General features: G+C 41.3%; 1 protein-coding gene across 1 annotated transcript; it reads right to left on the bottom strand.

Moving 5' to 3' along the window:
• Positions 1 to 1011: 1011 nt before the first annotated feature.
• On the bottom strand, positions 1012 to 10579 carry pdcd10a (programmed cell death 10a). The gene is made up of 8 exons (XM_035154904.2): positions 10250 to 10579; positions 7986 to 8186; positions 6056 to 6109; positions 5784 to 5901; positions 4442 to 4568; positions 2005 to 2083; positions 1836 to 1918; positions 1012 to 1481 (listed from the first exon to the last, which is right to left on the bottom strand). The coding sequence occupies exons 2-8, from the start codon at positions 8073 to 8075 to the stop codon at positions 1400 to 1402; spliced, it is 633 nt and encodes a 210-aa protein (XP_035010795.1). The 5' UTR covers positions 8076 to 8186; positions 10250 to 10579; the 3' UTR covers positions 1012 to 1399.
• Between the last annotated feature and the right edge of the window lie 493 nt (positions 10580 to 11072).

Raw genomic sequence — 11072 nt, 5'->3', positions numbered from 1 at the left:
ATATCAAAACAGAATGTTTTTAGTGTTGACACAGGGATTTCTCCCCCGTGGCAGCTTTGTTTAATTATTTGATTAATTCCATGTAATCTACTGTATGTTTATCTACACTATATCACAGGAAAATAAAAGCAGTGTTTCAAGGTGGATTTGCTTTACTCACATTTTCTGAGGGGTAACATGATAATTAACAGAAATCTGATATACAAACACATTTTGGCAAACGCTGATGTACAGGGGAAAAAACTGATAGAGTACACACCACAGAATATATGATGGACAACATGTCAGCTCCCCAAAAGTGAAGCCATAACATCTCCATCGCCACCCGATGACCTCATAAACCCCTCCTCCTCGATGTTAGTGGATGGGACATGGACCAAACTACAAAGTACCCATCAAAAGCATTGAGTGTGTGTATCAGCGGGACCTCATTATCACAGCTCCACACAAGAGTCCCAACTGCACACACTCTGGCTCCAAATGACCTTATTAGTTCGTAGCCAGGATATTTTCACTTCTGGATAACGGTAGTAACCAGTAGTCTTTGCGTAATCCTGCTGACAAACCAACCAACAAACTAATGGACAGGGGTGAAAACATAACCTCCTTGGCAGAGGTAAAATCATTGGATCGTTGGATCCTCAGCTACCCATGTGTTATTTTACATGGTGGATTATCTATTGTTAGCAGACAGTAAATGAGAAACTATTTCTGTAACTAAAGTACAGGGACAGACTGCACAGCTGGTGTGTTACCGCCTGTGTTTATGATGCACAGTGTGAAGCAGACCAGAGCAGGACAGCGAGAACAGACGGTGAACACAGTCTCTTTCACGTTATATTCCCCAAGCGCTTCTCCAGATCTTGATTTCTTCATAGGATCTAAACGTTTCCCACTTAAGTTGAAAATGATGCATGCTCAACGTGGCAGGATATTACTGCTGAGTAGAAGACACAACTGTGAGTTTTTACAAGATGAAATTACAATTAAATTAAGTCAAAGAACAAAATATTTGTGGTTAAGTCTGGAAACAGAGTGCCAGTTCATTTTATTGTAACTTTGAAAGACATTCATTAACGTATTTAAAACATTAAAGGACATGAAAATAATCACACTTTCCTTATACTGCTTTGAGACCTACATTGTACTGAACAGAGAGTGAACTATGTAAAGGAATAATGAAATACGGACTTATGATCTGATAAAAGAGCAACATAAAAAGAGTAAAAATCCCTGGTAATTACCGTCAACCTCATTTCCTTTGAACCTCAAATTACCTGATCTCCCCGCAAAACCATAAAACAATAAATTAAACAGCTCAAAATAAGACAACGTCTTTACAAATTACACAGCCTCATGTCAACTCTTTGCCTCTCGGTGTGCGTGTCTTCTCCGGCTGCTACGCCGAGGTCTTGAAGGCCTGCAGTATCATGTTGGTTTGGTGGGTGAGCCGGTTGGCGCTGACAAACACGTTTATCACCCTGGAAACAACCGTGACAGAGACACAAGGGACACGCTTGTCAATCACACAGCAAAGAAACCATGGCAACAGTATCAGTATTGATCCAGGAAACATTTCTGATCTGGCTGGAAAGGAGAATGTCGGGCTTCACAGAATACACGCCAGCGTGAATTCAACGGGAAATGGGTCATGGGAATTATTCAGCAGTGGCGGATTTGATGGAAGCGGGTCTGTGATCAAACGACAACGATTTACATGGTGGTGACAGAGTGTGTATGTGTGTGTATGGTTGAATGAGTGAGTGAAAAAACAGAAAAGAAAGGGAACAAAGACCAAACTCCTAAAACAGAAGGAAGTAGAAACAGTGTCATACTTTCCGTCTTTGAAGTAGGTTTTGAGCGTGTCGCTGAAGCTCTTGGAGTATTTCACAAACTGCTTCTTCTGCTGCTCCAGTGCCTGAACAATAAATACAGACAGACTTTCAGCTCCACATATTTCACAGTGTGTTTGCATTTTTCTTTCCTCCCCATGTATTTACGTACCCGTCGGTTCTGATGCTGGTATTTCCTGAAGACGGTGTTAACGGTGTCTAGCAGCTCCTTTATGGCGCTGGCAATATCTCTGTGGATGACACCGGCACAAATAAAGTGCAAATTGAAAAAAAAGAAACAGTATCTCAAAATCTGTCTGTTTTCATCAGGCAGGGATAACCCTGAAACTGCACTTCTTTGATCCTGCTCGTTACTATATTCTCACAAACTGACTCTCACCCACTTCTTTTTTTTCCCCCTCCCACCGTACTCACTTGAAATCTGCCGTACCATAACTTTAATTTTTAGCATTCCCTTTGAATTGATTTTATTTCTAAGCTGTCCGCTGGGTAAGTAGCTCGAGCAGCAACTCGATAGGAGAACTGAATTCGATCAAAATAATGACAAAGTGAGCCGAGGAAATGAAAGGTCTCTAGCTTTCTCTCCGTAGTGAGTGTGTGTGTGTGTGTGTGTGTGTGTGTGTGTGTGTGTGTGTGTGTGTGTGTGTGTGTGTGTGTGTGTGTGTGCCAATAGTGCAGCTCATAGAGGTAAAAAAAATAATGAATCTTAGAGGTTAGTCATCACTATCTCACAACATAAAGACATCGGTAACACTAAGATTGGTAACTATAAATGCTTGTGTTGCATCTTTTGTACATTATATTTAAGACTTTTATGTCCTTTTTAAGAGCATAATGAATGAAATTTAAGATCTATGTCATCAAGGAATATCAGAGTCCCAGAACTACTTGCGTTCGCCCATAATTAAAAATGATGAAGTAGCCTAGTAGAGAATAAACCTTGAAAGTGTAGTGTGGTGTAGTATCAGTTTTCCATGTTGGTCTTATAGTTTCTTAACGGCATATTAATATCTCTATCATTGAGAAAGAACTACAATGCACTGAGACATTAAAAAAAACATGTACACTGCAATTCCATAATTTAGACCAACCTAAATATATTTAAAACCTAGTATATAATATTTAAGACTTTTTTAAAGGTCTTAAATTCAGATTCAACAATTTTTTACTTTTTAAGACCCAATGAAAACTAGCCATTGTCTCCCCTTGTCTGGGCTCCGGTCACGGACATAACCAGCCAAGTAGGGTGTCTCTCTCCCGAGCCCTTCCAGCTCTTTCTGACGGATCCCGAGGTGCTCCAAGGCCAGATGAAATATATACATCTCCATCCGCGTTGGGTGTGCTCGCTACACCTAAAACAGAAGGCGTCTAGAATGCACACTCACCACCTCAACTATCCCCTTTCAACGTAAAAATCAGCGGTTCTACCCATGAAACCCTGTTATGATTTGATCTGTAAACCTTAGCCAGCCCCAATGGCTGATGAAAAGCTGCACACTTGCAAGTGGACCTTTGAGCTGAGATTATTTTTGAATACACACTGTTTCCAAGGTTGCACATGAAACCTCATGCCCAAGACTTCGTCATATTTTTTTAGACTAAACATGTTTTTATTGACAGGACAGAATTTAGGCAGGAAAGAGGGAGAGAGAGTAAGGTAGGCCTGCAGCAGAGTGTCTGAACTGAACGAGGAGGCGCTGCAGGAGGACTCAAACCTCCGTACACAGAGAGAAATCTAATCAGGTCAGAAGTGTTGAGCATGACGGGGTGCCCAATTATTCAACTGGTTGAGTGGTGCCCCCCATGCTCAAGACTGCTGCCCCGATGATTTGATTTTACTCTATGTTCTTGTTGCAAATTAAATATGTATGTATTGAAGAAAAAAAATTTTTTTTTAAAGCATTCCTTGATCTAAAGTAGCAAAACCGACCAGTTGAATAAAATACCAATTTGAACAAAGTCATTGAGTTCTTCAACCATAAATAAAAAAAACACACTATTCTGCTAAATGAAGGTGCTGATGTAATGCAAATCCTTATCTTGTGTGTGTTTGTGTGCAGACAGACTGTGAAGTGTGTTAGATAACACACATTCAAATCAGTTCACCCACTAGACTGTTTGTACCGTCTGTGTTGATTCGCCCCCAAACGACCTATGTACAGACATTTGCTTAAGCAGGTGTGTGTTGAGTGTGGCTGTGAGTGTGTGATGACTCAGACTGACCTCAACCAGAGGATCAACTTTTCACCTTCTACCCGTTAAGCGTCATAAAAGAGATTTGCATCTAGTTGCAGCCACTCATATCTTTTTTCTCCATATTCAAAACACACCTCCTCCAAAGATCACCTTTTGTTTGTTTTTGTTTCTAAGTTAGGAGGGTCCTCATCATCACGAAGAGACACACTGTATCAAAGCAATTCACTTTGAAAGAAAAAATATATTAATAATGTAATTATTGCCAAATGTCCTCCAGTCATTTTCTGAGAATCTATTCAATGAATACAAGAGGTCTGACTGAAAAGCTGTTATGTAGAAATAATCTGCTGTGTATTGCCCACTCACTCAAACGCACACACTGACTGGCTTACTTGATGGTCTGCAGGAAGGCCACTCTGTCATTGATCTCATCTGGTATGGTGCTGAGGATGTGTTTCAGAGCTCCGGCCCTCTCGTTCAGCTCCTGGAACTCGGGCTCTCGCCTGTCAATAATGAACTCTGAAAACACAGAGAGGAAGAGGGGGAAATAATAGTGATGTCAGCGACACACGTGTCAGCACACATGCAAATAGAGACACCAAGAGGAAGCAATTAATAAAACGTGTGAAAGACACGGCTACGTTTCAAATGAATAAAATCAACAAAGAGGTGTGTGTGTGTGTGTGTGTGTGTTTGAATGTGTGTGCACTCTAAAGTGTTTAGTTTGTCAAGTAACGGCAGTGTTATGGTAGAAGTTGGGATACGCTATGAAGGGAGGTACATTTAAAATTCATCCAAAATATATATGTGTGTGTGTGTGTGTGTGTGTGTGTGTGTGTGTGTGTGTGTGTGTGTGTGTGTGTGTGTGTGTGTGTGTGTGTGTGTGAATTCATTACTACCATCAATCACTGTACAGAGCACAAGGAATTCAATTACAGACAGAGACGGAGGAATATTTGAGAGCAGGGAGAGGAGACGATTTGTGGGGAAACAGCTACCCCCAGTGGATAACTGAGCTCATGCAATATGATAAAAAAATAACAGAGACCCCGGGCAAGTTGAGCTGGCGATCACCCAGCATGTTGAAGTCTCCTTAAGCAAGGCAGTCAGTGTTGTGTCTGAAGAAAAGACTTGTGTTTCTTCGTCTGGAGTTGACACAGTATGCATCTGTGTGCAGCACGTGCATTGCTTATCTGGTTGGGTTTCTGGTATGGATACTGTATTTCCTTGAATAAAAGTAGCTTATGTACTCAACTAAATGCCAGGACTCTACGGTATGAAGCAGTGCATCTTCCGTTTCTACAATAACAATAAAAACCCTGTTCAAACCAATGAACGATTCAGTCAACAGAAACACTAGACTGCTTTTACTTTGAAACGGGTACAGGAAGTGTTGCAAATATTTAAGTTTGTGACATATTCAAAAGTTTTCTGTGTCTATTTTGCTGTTACCAACCCCCCCCCGCAGTACAAAGACAAAACAGGCGAGACCCTGACTCTCTAGAAGAAATGTGCCTCTCACGCAGAGAGTGCGGCTGTTCTAATCTGACAACATGGCCGCCAAAATGAAAAGCGTCTGGAAATGACGTGAAACGTGGAAGAAACTTTCACACTGGAACCCGGTAACTATAATAATCGTGATATGACATTTTCACACCATTTCATCATGTCTCCCCGTCCTTCCCCCTCCATCCCCCCCTGAACACAGCATCCATCAAACACCCGGCGACTTACCTTCCACATCGTCTGAAGCCATGCGCAGTAGAGACTCACTGTAGTTGACTTTTAATTTCTTCTTCTCCAGAACTTTGATGACAATGTCCTGGGTCAGACCTGGGCTCTCTTTCTCTGCCTTAACACAAACAAACAAACAAACAGTTGAAAGTATTTACTGTCATCCTTGTTACTCTGCGGAATTGAAACTGATCAAATCTACAAATCACCTGAGAGTGGACTTGGCAGAAATTATTTGAAAAGTAAAAGGGAAAGACGGTAAACCAACCAACCTTCATAAAAGCTGCTCTCAAGGTCTGCGCTGCTGATAGGTTGACTTGCTCCAACTGAAAGTTACAACACACACAGACACACGCGTATAAGCCAGCAGCACAAACCATAACACACACAAACACAAACAGCTTAGCTTTTATCACTGCTTCTCTTCTGCTCCTGAAATGTAATTCTGCAGAAAGTACATATAAGCCAGGCAACCTGCAGTATCAAAGAAGGACACTGTGTTATTGTATTGTTCTGTGTACTGAGCTGAGTCTGTTCATCTCTATTCTACATCTCATAGGAACATCAGTTCCTCTGAGCTGATATTCTGGTATTAATGATGAAGCTTTGCTAAAAGAAAAAGTTTGTTGGATTTGTAGTTTAAATGTTATGGGTTTTTTTGTCTTTACTTGAGAGTGGAAAGACAAGAAATAAGGGATTTGGAACAAAGACAAACTGAAGAGGGTGTGAAAAAAAAAGATTAATTTGACAATTGAAAGTGTTTGTCTGTCTTTCAAACACAATGTTCTCTACGATGCAGTATGAAATAGCTTTGTTCTTTATTTATCTGTATGAGTGCGTTTTACCCATTGATTTGCTACATAAAGACCATAGACGTCAGTTTTAAATTGTTTTCGGTACAAACTGCGGTGTAATTTATTTGATAAATGAAGCCCATTGTTCTGTTTTCAAGTACGAGCCACCACACACAGCATCCTCTACTGGTTTTCTTTGTCTCGTCATTTTTGATTTAACCTCCTGACACTGCTGCATTGTTTACAGCACTGAGTACTTTAGGGTTTGCCGTGTTTTACGCACACATATGTTTCTATATTTTTTTATATTCCTTACACTTGAGTATTGCATTCTACTTAGTACTTGCTGATGTCGTTTTGACTCTTGCTGCTGTAATACTGCAGCCAGCCTCCAGGGGATGTTTCAGACACTTTGGGTTTACTTTTGGGGAGCTGTCCTTTTTTCCCATCTTTCCACATCATACAGTGTATGATAAAAAAATGTAATAAATAAAAACACAATAGACCAAGTCTACGTGCATAACTCATCAAGACTATAGCAGCTTTCAGACATTTAAGGCACTGAAGTCCAGACATTCACGGTGAGCGAGTAGGCGTGTTGGGGATATTTTAAACACGCAACGGATGTGAAACTGGAGGATTACAAATATCTCAGGATGAAAAAGAGTGACATGCACATAGAAGATGCAGATGAAAGTGTCAACCTGGAAAGACAAGTTGTTTGAGAGCTTTTAGTGATAAGGGCCGACCCAAGTGTCGATCGTGGATGTATTATGAAGCAGATATTGATTCCCGCAATGGAATGTAAACATCATGTCCTGCCTCCTGGACACTCTACCCAGACGCAACCTCTCATCTAAATGTTCTGGATATTATCCTGTTGTTGTGTACGCGTCAACAAAGACATTCTCCTGCTGTGTTTTTCATATGTGAAAGGCAAACAATTCAATTTTGCAGACCCATTTTTCTGGACCTTCGGCAGAGTTCATGTCTGAAAATAGCTTATCAAAACTATAACCTACAAGTACAGTAATTTAATTTGTAGAGCTGTATTAAATACCTTTCATATATAAACAGTAACACAGTTAGAGCAGTATGGTCTCTTCACATTACTGTATGATTATCGCGTGTTTGTCATGTTGTCATTTCTTCTTTGTTAATTAAATTGTTGATTATTACTTCTTATTTTTCATTATTTCTTTTCTGGCACGACAGAAACAAATCCTACAGACTACAAACCTCGGCCAGCATTTTCATTAAACACACACTACCCCTTCCTTCTGCTCGACCTGAATATGAATAAGTCTCATCTATATTTCTTTCTCATGCAACAAACCTTGGCCCTGTTTATTCATCTTTGAATTATTTATTTATTTTAACTTCAAAACAGAGAGTCGGCATTCTTCACCTGGTTAAAGACGGGATACATCACAGTGTACAGAGCCATGGAGACTACTGAGGAGGCGTCGGCTTCATTCTTCATGTCGTCCATGGTCATCCTTGACCGTTCGATTGGCCCTTTGTGTGTGTGTGTGTGCTTATCGACAGATGCCAGTCTCACTGTCTCCAATCACTCACGATGACTGACGCAGCGTGAGAGGACGAGGACCTGAAGGGGAGGAGGGCAGGACAGGGGGACAAGCAGAGAGAGATGGATGGTGGGGGAGGAGGGTGAAGACAGAGACAGGGATTTTAAAAAAGGGTAATAAATTGCTGAATAACTTTTGGGATATTTTATGTTGTTAATAAAAGAGGGAACAGGAAGTTAGTCAAAGATGGAATAAGTTCATAAAATACATTTTTCTAATGGCTCCTACACTGCAGCGACTCTATGTCTTCATTACGTGTCATAAACTCCCATGTGAGTCAATTCCCAGCAGGCCTTTCATTTACAGATGTAAAATCATATAACAGCCATGTTGCAGAGTGCGTACTTTACTCTTCCACTGGACTGCAATGGTGACAAACCTGGCATGAGTCACACCTGACAAAGAACACCCTCTCCAATATTACTGCCGCAATAAAAATGTCACTGTGATAAATATAGAAACTTGGCTCACACGTCGATGAATTTTCTGCTCAGCCTCGACGTGAGGATGCAGTGAATCCTGGTGGTTAAAATGAGGAAAAATACGCCCTCTGTCACTGGGCTGTGTTGCGTCTCTTTCTCACACACACACCCCCGCCTGACACCTCCAGGACCAGTTCTGCCCCTGCCACTGTTTACTGTGGGACAACTTTACAGGATCTGAAGTGATGTCATGATTCGCTCCGCTCGGCAAACATCAGATCATTTCGACGAGGGCAGGGGAGAGTCGCTGACATTCCAAGTCTCTGTTCAGGAGTGTGTCTCTTTTCAAGCTGCCAATGAGTCATCACCTGCTGATCTGACGACAATGTTATGCCGGGCTTCGAATCAGAGGACTCTTTGGTTTCCTGCAGGCTCTGCTTTGCCCTTTGATAACCTCTATTACACAAACATTAGGGTTATAATGGGTCCAGTGTGGCAGTGTGTCTTAGTCCCAATCGATCGGATTTCAAGAGAAAGACTGCTCAGTGTTTTTAACAGTTTTAACTGGGAGGTAACAGACAGACATTGTTACCAGCAGCCCTGCCGTGGGCTTTTATTTTAACAAAACATACCCAAGATGTGACACTGAATAACAATTAGTGTACAGGCCCTTCTCTCGTGATGCTAGAAAGATTAAACAAGCTGGATTTTACAAGCATATATAAAGAGTCAGCTGTTCAGTGTACTTTATGCTCATGTTCATTATGATTATGTGTGAACGACCTGTGCTCTCAGAACACACTATACCTAACTTTGACATTAACAAACGAAAACCCCAAATAACTGATTTAGATTTAGATTTTAAAAAAGGAAATATCGGTTAGTAGGACACAACATGTTTCCTGTGCAAGACAAAATCCATGGTCAAATTTTGGATAAATTATAAATGTGTGGAAGGTCAATTACTTACAATTCAATTAGGGCTGTGTGCACCCATAACTGATAGAGAGGATTATGGTCAAAGATCTCTTAAACACGGTTTTAGATGCAGGAAACTTAAGAATGTAAAATAGATGGGTAACTAAACTACTAACCTAACTTCCTTCCTTTGGTGTGATCTCCTTTGGTACCAGCCTCAGCTTTGTACCTGTTCTTCCTGTGGTTCACTAGCCTTGTTATACATTATGATAAAAACCTTCCCCAAGCAGGTGGACACTTCCCATTAACAAACACCAGTGTCACAAATAACCAGAGAGAAAACATTATCATCACTATACGGTGATCCTGGTGTTCTGATGCTGGCCCACGTAAATGTCAAATAATATGAATAAATAAAGACATTACAGCTGCACTTCACCTACTATGTAATGTCAACATCTCTGAGCGATGTGTTCCCGGACAGAGAAGCCACATCAGCAGACGACAAGTATGTCAACAACCAGGGTTTGACAGCATCCGGACACAGGACATGAACATTAAAGGACACCTCAAAGACAGAATCGAAACTATCCCACCTCCAGCTGAAGTTCGTCTTTGGCGGACACCGTGAGAAACTGAGAGTAAAAGTGCACCAGACGATGCTACGGTGCGATAACCCTTTACAAGTTATACACAAGTTCTGATCACTTAGCTTAACTCCCCGGTCCCTGCTCGACACTTACCCAGGCTGACGCGGCTGCTAGCGGGGAGGAGAGGAAGCGGAGTCCCGCTGCTGTCACGGAGCTGGATGGACGAACAGGTAGCGTGCTAACAGCAGATTAGCCGTTTACAGCAGGTGTTTCGCTGCGTACTGAGCTAACCGGAGCTAAGTGGCTACAACCGCAGCGGACAAGCGTCTCCGTCCCTGACACGGACAGGCGACTCGGCTCCTGTTGTTGTGGTTAGTGGGTCATCCAGGAAGTTTTCCTGTCCCGTAAAGCAAGCAGCGGAGAGCCGGGGCGGGTCGGGCCGGGGCAGGGAGCGCGGAGGCTGCTTGTAGTTCTTTCGGTGAGGCTCCTGAATGAGCTGCAATAGAAATGGCCACCAGATTAGACTTCAAATCCCAAACAGGTGCAGGAAGTGTTTTCTTAACCCTTGCGACGCTGTAATGGCAACAACTATCATTTGACTTTGCACATAATAAACGGTCACCATTAAACTGTGAAAGGTTTTATCAATGTTCACACTAATTTATGTTTAGTTTAGTTAACTTCAAAGGTTTTTAAAAGATAAAATCACAATCACACAATTTATCATTTGCAACAGAAGTAGCAGGAAAACTAATAAAGTAAAAACATAAATATTCAGTAACGTAAATTAATTAGATTAGATGTATATTCCAGCTGTAACTGGTCATTAGCTATAAATACTTTATACTAACACTTGTAGCAACAACAACAACAACAAAGATAGCTAATTATAACATCTAAACTCAAGGACAACAAATCAAATATTACAACATCGTTTCAAATTAACAGCAAAGGAAAACTATGAAAGGAACATAAT

The sequence above is a fragment of the Hippoglossus stenolepis genome, chromosome 4 (assembly GCF_022539355.2).
Source record: "Hippoglossus stenolepis isolate QCI-W04-F060 chromosome 4, HSTE1.2, whole genome shotgun sequence".
Taxonomy (NCBI): domain Eukaryota; kingdom Metazoa; phylum Chordata; class Actinopteri; order Pleuronectiformes; family Pleuronectidae; genus Hippoglossus; species Hippoglossus stenolepis.
Note: the sequence above shows the minus strand (reverse complement) of the source record. Positions and strands in the feature narration are given on the sequence as shown.